A 19,662-nucleotide genomic window follows, 5' to 3' on the forward strand; every position below is an offset into this window, starting at 1 on the left:
TTTAGACACACATAAATAGGCAGGGTATAGAGAGATATAGAAATGTGTAGACAGGCAGGGCTTGTTTAAATTGGCATTGTGGTCGGAATGAACACAATGGGCCAAAGGGTCTACTCTTCTGCTTTACTGTTCTATATTCTACGTTCTATTTAACCCGTTTCCTTTCACCCATTGATTGCAATTAATCCACTATTTTAATTTGCTTCTCATCAGATTTGGATGTTGCCATCAAAGCTGACAGTTATTGTATATTCCCCATTACCTGGTGGTGAGCCACTCTCTTGATAGGTGCTCACACGGCACTGGTTTGGAGGGAGTCCCAGGATTGCCATAGCTACTTTCCTTCAGCAATTTGGTTCCCAAACCAACCTGCACAACTCTAATTACCCACTCAGTATAGCAAACTATCACCATTTTGACCACTTGGCACTACAATGAACTTTGTTATTTTGTTCTAAATGTGCTCTTTCTTGTAAAAAACTATGCATAATTTATTTTTAAAAATGCAAACATGAGGAATTCTGCAGATGCTGGAAATTCAAGCAACACACATCAAAGTTGCTGGTGAACGCAGCAGGCCGCTAATGTCCCACCTCCCCCTTGTACCCATCTGTTATTTTTATACACACATTCTTTCTCTCACTCTCCTTTTTCTCCATCTGTCCCTCTGACTATATCCCTTGCCCATCCTCTGGGCTTCCCCCCCCCCCCCCCTTTTCCTTCTCCCTGGGCCTCCTGCCCCATGATCCTCTCATATCCCTTTTGCCAATCACCTGTCCAGCTCTTGGCTCCATCGCTCCCCCTCCTGTCTTCTCCTATCATTTTGGATCTCCCCCTCCCCCTCCCACTTTCAAATCTCTTACCATCTCTTCTTTCAGTTAGTCCTGACGAAGGGTCTCGGCCTGAAACGTCGACTGTATCTCTTCCTAGAGATGCTGCCTGGCCTGCTGCGTTCACCAGCAACTTTGATGTGTGTTGCATAATTTATTTTTATTTATTTTCTTGTGAATGTTGTGCCTCTAATGCTGCTGCAAGTTAGTTTTTCATTGCACCTGTGCATACATGTACTTGTGCACTTGAAAGTTCAAAGTAAGTTTATTATCGAAGTACGCATATGTCACCATGTACTCCCCTGAGATTCATTTTCATTCAGGCGCACACCACCAAGTTCAGTTACTACCCCTCAGCCATCAGGCTCTTGAACCACAGGGGATAACTTCTCTCAACTTCACTTGCCCCATCATTGAAATGTTTCCACAACAAAATACAATAGATTCAATGCAAAACTAAACACAGAAACCAATGTGCAAAAGAAGAAAAACTGTGCAAATACGAAAAAAAAACAAATAAATAAATAGTACTGAGAACTTAGAGTTATAGAGACCTTGAAAGTGAGTCCATAGGTTGTGGAACTAGCTCAGTGTTGAGGTGGGTGAGGTTATCCACGCTGGTTCAGGAGCCTGATGGTTGCTGAACCTGGTGGTGGGGGACCTAAGGCTCCCGGACCTCCTTCCCAACTGCAACAGCAAGAAGTGTGCATGGCAGTAAGAGAGTATAACAATAAATCTGACTTTGACACGTGATAGTGTTGATGAACACCACCGTAAGGCAGCATCAGTTGCACAATACTCAACAGCTTCGAACTCAGTATCAGGAGGCACCAAATCAACGAGAAGATCATGGAAATTGCTTAGAATATAATATTTTTAATATGTTGAATTGGTGTTTTTGGAAACAGGGAAATAATAGTATTTATAATAGTGATTGTGTATAGTAATTGTTGATCTAGCACAGAGACCTCTTTTGGAATAGTGAAGAATGAGTAACTGCTCTCTGAACTGCTACGATGTTTTTTAGAAAGTTCCAGAGAGGCAGTCAGTGAAGATTCCTTGAATAAAAGGGATGGTTGTTTTGAGCTGTTTATGTTTCCTGGGCTTGTCTGCATTCTCTGTACTTAAAAGACCAGCTGTATTTGTCACATGTATATCGAAACATACAGCGAAATGTGCGTTTTGTGTCGAGGACCAACGCAGCCTGAGGATTATGACGGGGGACAGCCCGCAATTGTTTCTACGCTTCCAGCATGAACATGTAGTAGCATGCCCACAACTCACAAAGACTTCATCAGTTGTTTTGAATCCATGGAGAATACATGCTCACAGGCCATTTAGCAGCAGATCGAGAGGCAAAAAATGCTGCTTCCTCCATAAACAAAATGCTCTTTCCAAATTCAGTTGTGCTGAGCAAGAGCCAAGGACAAGAACACTTTGTGTCGGGAGGCTTGCCCATACTGGAAATCTCACACCATTATCACATTATATTGAGGTGTCAGTTTATTTTCACTGAACACTTGAATGAAATGAATTTTTAAAAAAATAATCATTTCTTTATTTTTGTCCTTTATTGAATATTGGAACGTTCCACCATTTAAAACAAAGTTGTCCACAAAGAATTTGGATTAAGCTTAATGTTCTACTTTTCTATCTTTTAAACAGAAATTAGAAACACTTCATGTAAAGCAATTACACCCTAATAAATTGTCCCTAATATTTTCACCTTTCCTGAGGCAGTGATTCTTTGGGCCCAGTTTCATCAGCACCACCCAGTAGCTACTTGACAAGGTAGCACCCTCCTGAGATTAACAATAGAGATTTCCCCTGATCCTATCAGTCTAGTAATGTTGATTCTGTCCCCAGCCTCATATACACCCTTCTAACTTCTCCCCACACTCCCATATGCCTCAGTATTATGGACTCCTCTGCCACTACCTTAGCCAAGAAGAGTTAAGATAGGCACGTTCCCATTGACCTTTTCCAGTTTATTTCCATGCACCATAGAAAGCATCCTATCTGGATGTATAATGCCCTGGTATGGCAACTGCTCAACACATGACTGAAATAAACTGCAGGGAGTTGTGGACACTGCTCAGCACATCACAGAAAACAACCTCTCCTCTATGGATTCTGTCTATACTTCTCGCTGCCTCAGTAAAGTAGCCAGTGTAATGAAAGACCCCAACCACCCTGAGCATTCTTTTCCATAGCAACACTCACAACACACTGGAGGAACTCAGCAGGTTGGGCAGCATCCGTGGAAAAGATCGGTCGACGTTTCGGGCCGGAACCCTTCGTAGGTTCCGGCCCGAAACGTCGACCGATCTTTTCCACAGATGCTGCCCGACCTGCTGAGTCCCTCCAGTGTGTTGTGAGTGTTGCTTTGACCCCAACATCTGCAGAGTATTTTGTGATTACAATTCTTTTCCATAGAGCAGAAGATACAAAAGCTTGAAAGTATGTGTCAGCAGGCTCAAGGACAACATTTACCCGACTGTAATAATAATATTAAATAGTTCACCAGTATGATAAGTTGGATTCTTGACCTCACTATCTACCTCATTATGATCTTGCACCTTATTATTTCACTGCACTGCATTTTCTCAGTAGCTGTTACACTTTATTCAACATTGTTATTGTTTTACCTTGTTCTTTCTCAATGCACTTATCTGTATGAACAGGATGCAAGACAAATTTTTGCTGTATCTCAGTACATGTGGCAATAATAAACCAGTTTGAATTCCTCTTCCAAACATGGAAGGATTGGAATCTTCTGTAATTATATGGCTACTTTCAATGCATTTACCATCTGAACTAAAAGGAAATATTGATATCTCATGGCTTTGAACATTGCAAGAATACTGTGAGGCGTGCTAACCACTTCAGACCAAATACATTACAATATCAATATTATTAAAAATGTGATAAACCGAGAAAGACCAAAGTCCATGAGTTTTGACCAGCTATATTGGTTGTCATATGACATTACTGAGATCGTGACAAAGTCGTATCAACAATTTTTATCAGTTAATCTACAACAGCTCCTAACATGATATGAGGTCAATTCCACTGGTGGAAAGGTTTAGGGGCCATAAATCCAAACCATTACTTTATAATAGAACAAAACTAATTTATTTTTGAGTTATAGAGTCATACAGCACAGAATCAGCCCTTTGGCCCACCTAGTCCACTCCAACTATCAGGCATCCATCTACATTAATCCTACAATAACGGCATGCTATTCTCTCTTCATTCCCAACAATTTACACCAGATTCTGCATCTCACCTTGGCACTAGGAATGACTTACATTGGCCAATTTAAAACTAACCTACTAGCCCTCACATCTTAGGGCTGTGGAAGAAAAGCGGAGGAAACTCACATGGTCACAGGGAGAATGTGCAAACCCTGCACAGATCAGGATTGAACTGAAGTAGTGAGGCAGGAGCTCAACCTGTTAAGGCAGTGCGCTACTTCTGCCACAGTCTTGGAGAAGCTTTAAATGCTTAAGGATGAAGATTTTGCTTATATTGTTACATTAGCATTATAGAAAACTATGTATTTGTACATTCTCTAGGTCTGCAATAGAAAAGTATCACTATATAAGTATAAAGCTGAGGAAGAATCTATTTGCTCCCCAAAACTGTTTAAGAACTGCCAAAGATTAAAAATGAAAAAGGAAATGCGGGGAATGTGGCCCAGTATGTTTTCTCCTTAGTAAATACTGACACAAAGTACTCATTTAGTACCTCATCCACTTGCTCTGGACTCTAAGCACAAATTCCTTTCTTATCCTTGACTGGACATCCTCTTCATAATCATTCTCATTTGCTTAAAACAAGTATAAAATGCCTTGGGTTTATTCTTGATCCTGCTTGCCAAGTACATTTCACAGCTACTTTTGGCCTTTCTAATCGCCTGCTTAAGCACTTTCCTGCTATCCATATATTCTATCGGACTGATTTTAGCTTCCTAAACCTTATGTATGCTTCCTTTTCCTTCCTGACTAAATGTCGGACCTCTCGGGTCACTTAGGGTTCCCTTGCCTTACAATCCTTGTCCTTACTCCATCCAAGAACATGCTGATCCTGAGTTCTGATCAGCTGATCATTAATCAACTTCTACATGTCAGATGTTGACTTGTCCAGCAGCAGCTGCTGCCAATAAATGCCCCATATTCATCTTATGGTAATTTACCCTCCTCCAACTTCCCCACAAGATTTGATCTTATCCTTATTCATAACTACCTTAAAACATAATGAGCTGTGGCCAATATTCCCAAAATCTTCAACCACCATCAGGTCTGTCGCTTGGCCTAATCTCATGAGTGTAAGTGCACCTTACTTATTTTGGAGCTCCACTCAAATTGTCTCTGTGAATGAGTGATCCTGTGTGTCCCCGAGCATTACTGTAACATTCTGCCCTATCGGTAGTGCAACCCATCCATGGCTTTCCTCACTGCCTCCTCCCATCATGTCTGAAACAACAAAGCCCAGGAACATTGAGCTGCCAGTCCTATCTGTCTTTCAACCCGGTCTCTGTAATTGCAACATCATAATTCCGTGTACTGATACATTGGTAGAAGAAATGAAAGGGTTGAATATTCTCTAAATGGAGTGAAAATACAAAAAACTGAGGCGCAAAGGGACTTGGGACTGCTTGTGCAGGATTCCCTGAAGGTTAATTTGCAGCTTAAGTCTGTGGTGAGGAAGGCAAATGTGATGTTAGCATTCATTTCGAGAAGACTAGAATATAAAAACAAGGATGTAATGTTGAGACTTTATAAAGCGCTGGTGAGGCCTCACTTGGAGTATTGCGAGCAGTTTTGGCTCCTTATGTGCTTGATGTGTTGAAACTGGAAAGGATGTGCTCAAACTGGAGAGGGTTCAAACTTTGCACAAATTCATGCTGCTAATGTTGATGCTCACAAAGATTAGAACATTACTCTTGCATTCTCCTCAGAGGTAGGCCATGTCAGCAAGAACACCACTGGAGATGGGTCATGTACACTTCAACAGACTCTGCTGTAACTTTGCTCAGGAGAATGACATTCATCTATTCATTGATTCCTGCTGGGAAAATAGGAACATATACACTGTGTAAACACGAGGAATTCTGCAGATGCTGGAAATTCAAGCAACACACATCAAAGTTGCTGGTGAACACAGCAGGCCAGGCAGCATCTCTAGGAAGAGGTACAGTTGACTAGTCCTGAAGAAGGGTCTCGGCCCAAAACGTCGACTGTACCTCTTCCTAGAGATGCTGCCTGGCCTGCTGCGTTCACCAGCAACTTTGATGTGTGAACATATACACTGCATTTTGCAAGATCAGTTCAGAAGCTTGTTGAGGAGCTAGCAACTTTTATTACTAGGGTGCGCGCAGCATGGCTACTTGGAAAGATTGTCAGAATCTTGCTTACAACAGTGCAAAGAGCCATGGTCCACAGAAGGGGAATGGGCAATCAGGAGTAAAATCATTTAGGTGAGAAAATTAGTTCTCACTGCATACTCTGTGCTGAAAGCCATGAAATATGAAGTTGAAATGTCACCAGCAAACAAAAAACTAGTAATTAATTATAGGAAAAGAGTAACAAATTGCTTTTAACATTAGCTCTGAATTCTGTACCTTCCAATAGAACACAGGAAAAGGCCTTTCAGTTCACAATATTGAATCAACCTGATTAAATTAGTAGTCAAAGGCCCAAGTAAACTAATCCCCTCTGCATACACAATGTCCATATCTTTCTGTTTCCTGCACATTCATGTGCTTATCTAAGAGCTTCTTGAATGCCTGTGTTGGGTTGCCTCCATCACCACCCCAAGCAGGACAGTCCAGGCATTCACCACTTTCTGCGTACACATCTTCTTTGAACTTATCCCTTCTCACTTTAAATACATACCCTCTTGTATTGGACATTTTAACTCTGAGAAAAAGATACTGGTTATCTATCTCTATATATGGAAGAATTTAAGCTGGGGGGTTATATGGGAGGCAGAGTTTAAGGGTCAGCACAGCATTGTGGGCTGAAGGGCCTGTACTGTGCTGTACTATTCTATGTTCTATCTATCAAAGGTATTCTATCTATGCCTTTCATCATCTTATAAACTTCTACCAGATCTTCCCTCAGCTTCTGCTGCTCGAGAGAAAACAACCCAAGTTTGTCCAATCTCTCCTTGTAGCACATGCCCTCTAATCCATGCAGGATCCTTATAAACCTTTGCTGTCCCCTTTCCAAAGTCTCTACTTCCTTCCTAAAATGGGGCAACCAGAAATGAATGCAATACCCCAGCTGTGGCCTAACTGGAGGTTTTATAAAGATACAACGTAACTTCCTGACTCTTGAACTCAGTTCCTCAACTATGAAAGGCAAGCATGCTATAAGCTTTCATTACCACTTTATCTACCTGCGTAGCTACTTTCAGGGAACTATGGGTTTGGACCTCAAGACCCCTCTGGACATTAAAGTGTACTGTCCCTTTACATTTGATCTCTATAGTGCAACATTTTCAACTTGGATGGGTTAAACTTCATCTCCCATTTCTCCACCCATTTCTGCAACTGTTCTATGTTTGCCAGTCTTCTATGCTATCTGCAACATCACTCATCTTTGCATCATCTGCAAACTACATATCACAAACAGAAGGGATCCCAGTGTGGATCCCTATGGAAAACCACCAGTTGCAGACCTTCAGCCAGAATAAATCCCATTGACCGCTACCCTCTGTCTTCAATGGGCAAGCTAATTTTGAATCCGACCAGCTAATTCACCATAAATTGTATGCATCTTTATCTTTTGGATGAAAGACTTTGTCAAATATTTTTCTAAAATCCAGGTAGACAGGATTCACAGCTCTGCCTTTATCAATCACATTCATCACCTCCTCGAAACACTCAATCAGGTTGCTAAGATAGGACTTGTCCCACACATGACTTGCTGACAGTAGCTAATTATGCCATGGTTTTCCAATTGCTCACAAATCCTATCCCTGGAAATCATCTCCAGTAATTCCTTTACCACAGATGTGAGACTCACGGTCTACAGCTTCCAGGATTGTCCCCATTTCCCCTCTTGAATAATGAAACAATATTAGCTACTTGCCAATCCTCCAAGACCTTTCCGGTGCCTAAAGAATACATGAAGAGATTGGTAAGACACCAGCAGTCTCACCTCTTGCCTCTCTCAATAACCTAGGGAATATCCCTTCAGGCCTGGAGACTTATCCACCTTAATGTACTTTAGGGGATCCAACACTACCTCCTTCTTTATCTCAAAATGCCCTAGCGAAATAGCATGCTCCACTCTGATTTCTCTATCCTCCATGTCCTTCTCCTGGGTAAATACTGCTGCAACATATTCATTTAGGACCTCAACCATATCCTTTGCCTCCAAGTACATGTTCCCTCCTGAGAGGGACCATGGATATCCTTTTGCTCTTGATACATGTATAGAATGCATTGGAACTCTCTTTAATCCTACTTATCAAAGCCTTCTCATGACCCCACCTGGTGTTACAACTTCCCTTTTTGTGTTCTTTTCTGGCTTCCTTATAATCCTCAAGAGCTCTGTTTGATTTTAGCTTCCTGAACCTTGCATACATTTACCCTCTTTTCTTGATTAATTTCACCTCCTCTCTCTGCATCCAACGTTCCCTTACCTTGCTATTCCTGTCGCTCCTTCTTACTGGAACATACCCTGCCCTGTGCTCCGTGCAGTAACGGCGGTGTACTCTATTGTGAGCACAGTTGTTTACTCACGGTCATAAATTCTCAATTAAATTTCAATCATTTAAAAAAAAAGCATTGACGTGTAAACTGTCGACGTGAATTCTGCACAAAACTGGTTATCCAAAAGGAGGAATATCTTCGATGATCACTTTCTTTCTCACTCTCTCTTATTCTCTACCCATCACCACTATCAACTTCACACCACCATGACCCCCATTCTCTCCAGCTCTGGAATTCAGCTTGCTACCCACAGACCCACAGACCAGATGTGTAAGATAGTGTTTTCCTCTGTTTTCAATTGGTTAATCCTCTCATCAAAATAAACACTCTGATCATTTAACATCATGATCACATGATTATATGACTCGCATCTAATTGGTTCCACTTGCGGTTGTTTTAGCTGCCTTTATCACCTTTCAAAATATGCCACATCAATTCTGACCTTTGCAGAGATGTAGGTACAGCGGTAGATGACCACTGCTTCCTATGTGGAATTACAGATTCCCGCGTTATCCACATAAAATACAATAATGACATTGATAATATTTGTAACAGACTATTAGAACCGACGTATTAGCATCGATCGTTTTTCTATGTAAAAGCTTTTAAAAAGTTAAAGCATTTAAACAATTACTGTACGGTGTTGAATTTCAGCACGTTTTAGAGCAAATTCCGAAGCAAAGCCAGAATTCGCAAACTGATTGTGGTTCTAGCAACTTCTTGTGAATTGCCAGAACACCGTCAATAATTCTAAATTAAATAACTTAGTATTTTTAAAAAATCAAATCCAAATCTCTCGCTTACAGGTAACAGTACACATCTCTCCTTTCAGCGGAAACTAGCGAACGGGCGCACCACAGAACATATTGATATGGGTGACAAATTTAGCGTGAACTCGGTTTGAACTCATAGATCCAATTACAATCTACAAAAGCAGAATATATTCCAAGTACAGAAAACAAACTCCAGATTGAATTAATTTGAGAGCTGCAGTCGAGTGTCTAGCTCGTTTATTAGTGTGGAAATGACTCAGATTTGAGGGATAAAAAGGAAATCTGTCAATATTTGAAGTCGGTTAACCACACATCCAGAAATACAACAGGTCTGCAAAAGAACGGGGCGTCCAGCCTGGATAACTATTACGCACTTTCCAATAAACATTAGATTTACTTCGCAGATCACTAAATACTATACAGAAATCAAAAACAAGTTGCATTGGTTGTGGTTGGCGATTTTAATTCCATGACGGCGTCATCGCTAGCTGTTTGCAACTCTAGGTTTTTCGCTTTCCACACGAGTTACGGGAATAAACACCATTCCCCCACTTAATGGGTGCTTAAAACATCTCCGCCCCTCCCCTCTATATATCTGTGGAATAAAATCCTATTTAGCTGTCAAAATAGCAGTGTGTATATGTTTGTTTTTAAAGTGTGAGTAAGCTCAGCGCCATGTGTTTACTCAACGTAACTCTCGTGTTGGTGGGCGGACTTGTCATGAACAAGCTCCGCCTCATCAACCTAACTTGAAACGGGGGTGGCTTCGCAAGAGAGACAGGCTCCCGCCTTTGCCGCCGCGCCATTGGCCGCTTTGCTCAGGCTTGCCGGTAAGCTGCGACGTTGGTTGGAACAAGCGCCTTCTCGTCAGGGTTGTCTCCGCCCCGTTATATTACATGACACCAGCAGGTTAGGTGGAGGTGCCGGAGTTCGGCGTAGTACAATACCCTGCTTGTGTGTGCGAGGGAAGGAAAGTAGGACAAATGGTACGGCAGGGTCATGAAGGTTTATGAGTGTTATTAACAGCGATCTGCGAACGCGACCCAGCTCCTAGCTCGCTTGGTGCTTTTGTCTGGAAATCACAGTTTCCTTTTGGAGCTTCGACGGCTTGTGACCATTTTCGTTTGGCCCGAAGTGACTTGTCGGTCTCTTTTTCTTCTTTGGCTGCCAATTTATGAAGTGACGGAGCAACTTTTCTCTCGACTTTTTTTCCCCTCGCGCAGCCCTGCCAAGAGGGGAGGAGGAAGGGTGGGGAGGGGGAAAATAACTTCTTCGAGAATAGATTGAAGTGAGTCCTGCCTGGTGTCATGGCTGAGGCACCGCCGCTGCAACAGGTCGTGGAGATCGACCCCGATTTCGAGCCCCAGTCCCGGCCGCGGTCGTGCACCTGGCCGCTACCCCGACCGGATTTCAGCTGTGCTTCCTCGCCGGCTTCGGTCAAGCAAGAAGGAGCGAGCGAGTTCAACCTGACCCCGGAAGGAGCCGGCCGTGTGAGCGCTTCGGTCTCGCCGGCTCTGGTGTTGGAGGAGCAGGACGAGGACTTCGACCAGAAGCCGGTCGTTCTGGCGCCCGAGTGCTGTGGCGACTTCCACTGCCAGCACCAGGATGGTTGTCACCATCAACATCAGCACCAGCAGCAGCAGCAGCAGCAAGTGTCGCCGGCTGGAGCCGCGTCGGCAGCCCAGAGGAAGAGCAGTTCGTCCCGGAGAAACGCGTGGGGCAACCTGTCATACGCCGACCTCATCACAAAAGCCATCGAGAGCTCTCCTGAAAAGAGACTCACCCTGTCCCAGATTTACGACTGGATGGTCAGGAGCGTTCCCTACTTCAAGGATAAAGGAGACAGTAACAGCTCAGCTGGATGGAAGGTGGGAGCAAAATACTATTTATTTTCACCTCACATTGCCCCAAATGTTGTCTCAGTTAAATCAGTGCCAGGGTGGGTGTTTGCGCGAACTTGTGATTGAGTTGGTCGTGTTTAACTAACTTTTCCAAAAAAAAAATCGGATGTTTTGTAACACGTCCATGCTCTCGTGTGTCCATATTCGTGCACATTCACTTAGCGCCAAATATTGCCCCGGAGGAAGGAAATCTGATGAGGATGATATGAGCGACTCGGTGTTTAAATATTCCGCTTTTATGAAAGTAAATTTTATTTATTTTTTAAACTCGACTTGTAAATCGTTCCAGTGCTGATCATAGATTATTTAATAAAACATTAGCGGTTTTCCTTTTAACTTTTATCATGCCATTATGATAGCACAGTACTTTGATCACTACAATAATCCGTGCGACGTAACAGTTCTGGACTCTGCTTAAGTAATCAAGGAATTGTCCCTCGCACAAACGGATGTAGGTCTTTTGACAGTTTCACGTCAGATTTCCAATTCGTCTTTGAAAACAACTATTAACCCCACTGTTCATAGTATAATATTAAAGTTAAATTGTCTTTCTATAACATAGTATTAACAAGACTTATTCAGCCTTGGGGGAACAAGTGTTTTGTAAATAAATCAATACTGACTGACGTACGATCCAAGCTCGCAAAAAAAACCAAGTATTTTTGTGACATAAAATGGGTTAGCGTAAGTATTTTGCATTACTGTCAAGGCATTTTCTTGGAGAAAGTATGCTTTGAGAGGGCCGTAGTATTATGGATTGGCAATGAGCCTATTTCGCCATAAAGTACATTTAATGCAATATCCGTTTATGTAAAGAATGTGTTGGAAAACATGGGCTGCATGGAGTAAATCTCAGTTGTTCAATCGCAGTTGGCTGTCCTATGAAGTGTTAGTCAACGCTAATCAGCATGGCCTTGTCCACCACAATTAAAACACTAGTAAGGAATTATGAGTCTAGCGTGTTTCCAGTAAAACAGGATTAATCAATATCTCCTAGAAAGAAAGGCAGTCTGACGTACAGCTGGAATGTTTAGAAGAGAACCTACATGTTTGACCTTTAACAATTAAAAAAAATGCTGCCTAAAGTAAACTACATTCAAAAAGCGCAATTGTCCCGCATTTCACTAGTCGTGATTTTTAAATAGACTAGGTTAAAGTTTGCAAGTGGTATCGTGTTGCAGTTGTATTGTGCCAACTGCCAGTCCCATATCGGGACAGACATCAGTAAGGGTCATACCGTAGTCATGTAGGGCATTCATTATTTTGATTTAAGCGGAAATAGTCTGTTTTATCCGCCCTGTTTGGGGTTTTTGAGCCATTGTCGGTAATGGAGTTCATAGTTGCCCGCTGAATCACGCACCTGTGCAGCTGCGAGCCTGCCCGTCCCTGAGGTTTTACTACCCTCACTGTTTCGCACAAGAGTCAGTCACCGCACCTTAACTTGCTGCAGTCGCTTGTTCCGCCTATTCCGTGTTCTGATTAGTCTGGCCACAGCGTACGCGAGTGGAAGGCGTTAACTGGAGTCTTCGATTGGACGGTACTCGCTGTCGATCATACTGGGAAGCCAAACTTGATTTCAGGGAGTGCGAGTGACGGGCATGAAGTGACTCATCGATAGAAAGTTATGTAAAGATCTGAATTAGTTGAACCTTAACTTGTAATTTATTAATTGGCCGTCATCTAAAAACAGGCGATGCTGAATCATTTTACACGTGTTTTAGAGGGTATTGTTGGGTGAATTGAAAAGCTTCGATAAATAAGAAGTCCGAATCAGATTGTGACCTGCTCCTTTGTCGGCTTTCCGTTTTCTCTCGTGACTTTGCAGCAACTTGGACCAGTTTCATGTGTTTTTGTCGTTTCATTTTGCATGAATATGTCGCACTGTTGTTTTTGGTATCAGAATGGAAATGGATTTGACGTTTTTTATCAAATGAATTGTGCGATACCCTTTGTTGAGCAAAAAAAAAACACTCGCACAGAGGCAGCTAGCGGAACGGTTCGTTATTTTTACATCTTCCGGCAAAACAGCCACAATAAGCCGTGATGCATTTCCTTATAGGTTGGAAAATAACACATTTTTCAGAATTGACTCATTTGAACCTGCTTGAACTGTTCGAATGTTTACGTTACTATCAGCTTGGAATCGTAAGGCACAGAATAACATTACTTGTCTTGATACAGACTTTACCTGGGACTTTTTGTAGAATATTCCTCAGCTTGCCGTTTTGGAACTATGCTAGATGCAGAGGTTGGGGGACTGCAGCTGTGGTTGTGTGACACCTGCGGAGCACCTTTGTACTCTTCCTTCAAACTCATTCTAAGAAGTATTATTTGACTATCAATTACTGTAGCAATGGCATTTTGTTATAATACAATTTTATGTCACTTCCATAGTCTGGTCATGGAAATAAATACTAATTAAAACAAACTCACTTGGTTATAATGCAAATGCTGACTGATGGCAGATGTTTTAACAGTGATTCCTGGGTGCGGATGATACTGGAAGCTGAGTACCTTTAGTGCCCATCCCTAATTGTCCTCGCATAGTAGTGAGCACTCCTCCCGACTTTGGCTGCAATCTTTTTCATTGAATGGTAGAATCGTACAGCACAGATATGGCCCTTTCAACCCACCTTGTCCATGCCAAACATTCCTAACTAGAATGATTACACTTGCCCAGTTTCCTTCGTGCCTTTTATATCCAAGTACCCATCCAGATGTCTTTTAAACGCTGCAGTTATACCTGTCTCCACCACTGTCTCTGGCAGTTCATCTCAGGATAAAAAACTTGCTCCTGAAATCTCTCTTAAAATTTCCACCTTCTCTCATCTTAAACCTTTACCCCTCTGGTTCTGAGCTCCTCTTCCTTTGGGAGGGGAGAGGGGTTGACTTGGGGAAAGGGTGGTAAGGATGCTTCCACAGTCTCAGGATTTTTGACTTGCTGTTTTTGAAGGTTTCACAGATGACTTTCCAAGCTAGGATTCTATTTTGACTGGGGTAAACTGGGGGGCGCACTTTTCCTTTTAGGTGGTATGTGTTTGCAGAGTGGTGCTCAAGATGCCTTGAGTTGATACTGTGCGTTTGCAGATGGTAAGTATTCCTACGGTGTATGAGAGGGTATCTTGTTAGTTTACTGTACAATTCACTGAATTATTTCCCCCTTCTGACAGTGTTTCTGTTGTGTATGCTGATTTTGTTTCCTGCTGGTCTTGAGGATACTTAGGAGAGAATATAATCTACTTGCATCTGACTCTTGCCTGTATATTTCAAACTCAAAACAGGGAATTACTTGTATCAGTTTAAGTGTCTTGGATTCAAACCACTGAAGATCCAACCTTAGATTGAGTGAAGCTACATTAGTCAATGACATTTTAAAAAGAAAACAAACTGTACAATTCCACACCTTAAGCAAAAAAGAAGAATGGCTTAATTTTATATTTTGCCTCTTGAATTTGATCACCTCTAGAATATCATTTAAGAGGACTAATCACAACTGGAAGGTAATGTTAGTTGTGAAGGTACCTGTGCAAAAATGTCCCATTGCACTATTTCAAAGAAAGATAAAGAAGTAATTTTTTATTAGTGAATATTTATCCATTCTTCAACATTCTATTTAAGAGTTAAACAGATCACATTGTGGATTGGCTATGATTTTTTTCCCAATATTACATTAATGAATAATTTATTGGTTATGAAGTGCAGAAATAAATTCAGAAATAATGCATGGGTTGCTATTTTAAATGCAAGACTGTCTAAATGATATGTAAATTCAAAGTTTGGTATATAAGTTGCATACTACCATGCTCGCTGTTTCACTTCTGGAATTGAGTGAACAAGTGCTAAAAGATGTAAAGAAGTACCTCAAAGTAACATGCAGGTGTGGCAGACAATTAGGAAGGCAAATGTTATACTGGCTTTTATTATTGAGGATTTGTGCACAAGAATAAAGATGTCTTGGCACAATGACATATAAGAGGTCACACCCAAGGTTTTGTGCACAACTGTAGCCCCCTTGCCTAAAAAAACAATGTTCATGTTTTGTGAATATTTGCCACACAGATTCCAGAATGGCAGATCTGTCATGTGGGAAGATTGAGTGGGATAGGTGTTTAGTTGCCAGTGAACACTGGTATAGTGTCTGTTTATGAATGGAAACAAATTATCATGGAAGTATCAACAAATATCAAATGAAACCAAGGTGAAGCAAGTTGTGTGAGTAGAGCAGTGATAAGTATTCCATTCGCACATGGTGGGAAGTGTCACAGGTACACAATATTTGCCTTCTGCAAAGAATGAGAAGTGACCTCATTGAAAATTCTTAGAGGGCTTGATCAGAGAACGTTTCCATAGGTTAAGGAATGTAGAATTGGATGGGAATAAGCCCTTTGCTCCAGCTCATGATGCCTTGGCTGACCAGGATGCCAATTTTAGTCACACAAATTTTGATTGCACTTGGATCGCATTTAATTATGATTTTTAAAAAAAGTCTAATTAGAGTATGAAATACTTATTTGGTTGTACTTCCAGTGTTATTTTTTGTATGGGGGAATACAATTAATTCCAGTTTGTTGGCAGCTGGCCAACAAGAAAATGGGCATGTGGTGGGTCATATATTGGCTGATGCGCTTAATATAGCGCACATGGCTTTCAACTGTTTAAGAATTAAAGATAATTACTGGTAATGTTTGTTAATTTTATATAATTGGTGCAATATGCTGTTTTCACCTTCAGGTCCCATCTTTGTGTCCAACCTTTGATTTGTTACTTATGATAAAGTAATACATTGGTGCTGTTTGATGAAAGAACCAATGCTTGAAACTTGCAGGGGCTGCTTAGAGCCCTGTTAAGCTCTTACTGGTAAATTTATGGGATACTAAGAGAACTAGCAGTTATTTTTTGTTGAAGGAAATCTTCCATGCCAGCTGTTTTGTGTATGGCAACAAGATTATATACCGACATTGCTGGAAATAAAGCTGGATGTGCTGGATATCAAATCATTAAGCATTTGTTATTGAATATTAAACACAAGATTCTGTAGATGCTGGAAATTCAAAGCAACACACAGAAAATGGTGGAAGAACTCAGGTCAGGCAATATCTATGGAAATGAATAAAGAGTCAACATTTTGGCCGATGCTATGTGTGTGTGGGGGAGTGTGGATGAAGTAAGAAGCTGGGAGGTGATGGGTGGAAAAGGCAAGGGGCTGGAGAAGAAGGAATCTTGGTGCAATATGCTGTTTCTACCATCAGCATATTGAAGGTGAGGACCATGGGAGGAAGGAAAAGAGGAGGGGCACCAGGACGAGGTGATAGGGCCAGACTATTGAATGTTGGTACACTCAAATTAACGATGTTTTTCTCCTGAAGAAATGTTCTGTTACTTTAACAATCTATCTCAGCAGTGGGACCCAAATGGAATATAGTTTGCTGCAAGACCCAATAACCTAAGCTATTGTTGCTTACAAGTACTGGATAAAGGTAAGTAATGGTGGAAAACCAATAAGGAAACAAATTTGCTGTATTGTATCATTCATAATGAGGTAAATGCTACTAGCAGTCATGTGGGTGGGAAGAAGAGTACTAGCTGCAATGAGTCATTGTACCTACACATTTTAGTTCTAGCGGTTTAATTGAGCATGAAAGTACCTTCCCTGAACTAATGAGCAATTGTTCAGTTGTTTGGGTAGTTTTTCTAGTCCCAGATACATGATTAACCTTTTTGTAATTACAGCTTTAAATGATCTTGTTTCTTTCCTCTCTCTCTGTGTCACTGTCTCTCTAATACTCTGGAGCTACACTGAACTTTCCAAGATTACTGTCTGCATGATGTTATGAATGAAATAATGTGATGGCTTAGTTACTTTGTGGGATGAGAGTTAAACTATTTGGCTAGGAACCCACTTTCTTTATCCTTGTGCTGTCCCCACCGCATCGTCTTCAAAAGCCAGCCCAATTTGCCCCTCTTCTGGGCAAGACAAAGTACTTCTGCAGTCTGGAGATCCATTTTCCTATTTATAAGTTAAATATTATACTACCAACACAAAAGAGTCTAACAGCACACAGGAACAGGCCTTTCAGCCCACTATTTTCACTACTTGCCTGCTGATTGATATTAATGCATCAAATACTTTCCACTGTTTACATTCAAAGAATTGGGAAGCTGGTTTGGGATTCTCCTTCCTGTGGTTTGGTAATGCATAAGCCACCAGTTCAGTTACTGAGCAGCTACAGGTCTGAGCTGCAAATGAATTTCACTTCATTAATGTTTTGTAACAATCCTAACACCTTTCTAATTCACTGTCTTGCTGCTGGATCTTTTGTCAGTCACACAGGTTTAATTTTAAAAATGGCCAAGGTGATTTGACTTCTCCAAAGCCAGGATTTCTGATTTTTTTTTTTCTTTTCTTCTTGTCTCTAATAAAACGAGGTGATCTGATACAAACCGGTTTCATTCTTGGGGAATTCCACCCAGTTGTCCTTAAGAGTACCATGCCTAAGGATAATTGACTTATTATGTGCATGGGAGGTTAATTAGTTCAGATCATACTTTTAGTATTGACATTCACATGACAAGCTGAGGACTTCAGTTATAGGTCATGTATTCAACTTGCTTCTCTTGTGAGCCTGTGGTTCATCCTTCACACTACTTGCTTTGATTAAATTCCTGCAACCATAGGTTGATTTGGGGATTTTTTTTTGCAACGGAGAGCATCTTGATGAGTTTTCAGCAGATAAATATGAAAAGACTAATGAACCGATAGGATCTAATGCCACTTCTTGATGAGCGTATAAATGATACCACTCCTTCTGGTAAGATGGATTTTTAATTCCAGTTCTATGCCAGTGATTTGAGTTCTTGATTGACTTGGTGCAAATCTGTTGGAGACATCTAGTCTTTCAGATGAAATGTTAAAAGCAGGCCTACCACAGGTAGGTGTTAAAGATCCTGTGGTGCTATTTGAAAAATGGTCATGCCTTCAAAATTGGTCACTTATCTTGCTGGTAATAGAACATTGTGTGCATTTAGGTTCCATGCTTCCCTATAATTACAGGCACAGTTAATAATGAATTGTTGGAGCCAGCTTCCCAAAAGACTAGACATGCAAAAGCTGTCAGGGAGCACTCTGACATTTAGCACAGTTTTGGTTCAGGTTGTGGTATGTTCATTTTCTGTTACAATGAGTTGGTCAATAAGCAGTGTGAGCCTGTATTGCTGAACTACTGGGAATCCAGCCCCGGTGGTCGGGCTGTGTTTGCTATTCATGAACAGAATATGATGTTACCAGTACCTGCAAGTTAACTTGCATGCAGTCCTTCTGAACGTAGTGCACTATCTGAGCAATATTGATAATGTGGAAGTCCCTGCATTGCAATTATTATTTGTATTTTTATGCAATATTTGTGTGTCAAGGTTACCATAATGATGGTGGGGCCAGGCAAATCTTTAGAAGGAATGTTGCTAATAATGCAAAATGTATGTCCATATTTCAAATTTATACTGTATCATCAACTTTAGAGATGACTTTAAAGTAATACATTCACTGACAAGGATTTTTAAAAAAAATACAGTAATTTTGGACTATAAGGTGGTGCTGTTTGTGTATATTAATAATTGAAGGGTCAACCTCTTGAGTAGCCACATAAATATCACATTTGGCAATATAAATATTTCTCTTTTTTTATACAATAAAGGATGGAAGCATTTGCCACTTAACGCCCACTATTTGTATATTTTAAGCGGTGGGAGGGGGAGGTGTGTTTTTGGCACCAGAATATTTGGCATCGTGATAATTGATTTCAAAGCAGTGGCAAAAATGGAAATGGTGTTGTCTGGCTGATGGTGCAGTTGATCTAAGCTGTCATTGAAGAGGATACTATGCCAAATTTTCTTATTTGAGGTTCTCTGCTTACAGAGCTTGGCTTATAATGCAGTTCACATAGAATCATAAAATTCAGCCAGGCAGCAGAGCTTGCCATTATGCAGAACAGTGAAGCCTTGTGTAAAGTTTTCAAGGCTTGCCTCGTAGCAAAAAGAGTGTAATCCTATTTGGAGCTGAAATTCTTTTGCTGGTAAAATAGATCAGCTGCATGGAGGGAGGTGACAATGGGTTCAATGTGGAACCCTTGGGTCTGACTGTAAATGAGGAACTAGCTTTCTGTTCGCAAGAATGGATGTGAGTGCATTTATTTTTGGATTCCCCCTCAGCTGTGGTGTTAACCCAAGATGGTATTCCATTTACACAAAAAAAGCAAAAATGCAGATTTTGGGAATCTAATGTAAAAATGAAAAATCCTGGAGATAGTCAGCAGGGCATGCTGCATTTATGAGAAGGGGGGAAAAAAAGTGGATATTTCAGATCAAAAGGTCTCGGAAAGGGAAAAGAAACATGCGGCAGGGAAGGGGATGTCTCTGTTAAGCTAAACACTACTTTG

The 19,662-nt window shown here is 41.1% G+C and overlaps 1 protein-coding gene across 1 annotated transcript in view; it reads left to right on the top strand.

Moving 5' to 3' along the window:
* The first annotated feature begins 10,238 nt into the window (after positions 1 to 10,238).
* Positions 10,239 to 19,662, top strand: part of foxo1a (forkhead box O1 a) — an 82,588-nt gene continuing 73,164 nt past the window's right edge. Inside the window, exon 1 of the mRNA XM_072262858.1 lies at positions 10,239 to 11,197. Coding sequence (XP_072118959.1) covers positions 10,637 to 11,197 — 561 coding nt within the window. The 5' untranslated portion in view covers positions 10,239 to 10,636. The remainder of the gene's footprint in view (positions 11,198 to 19,662) is intronic.

This window comes from Mobula birostris, chromosome 7 (assembly GCF_030028105.1).
Source record: "Mobula birostris isolate sMobBir1 chromosome 7, sMobBir1.hap1, whole genome shotgun sequence".
In the NCBI taxonomy this organism is placed as follows: Eukaryota; Metazoa; Chordata; class Chondrichthyes; order Myliobatiformes; family Myliobatidae; genus Mobula; species Mobula birostris.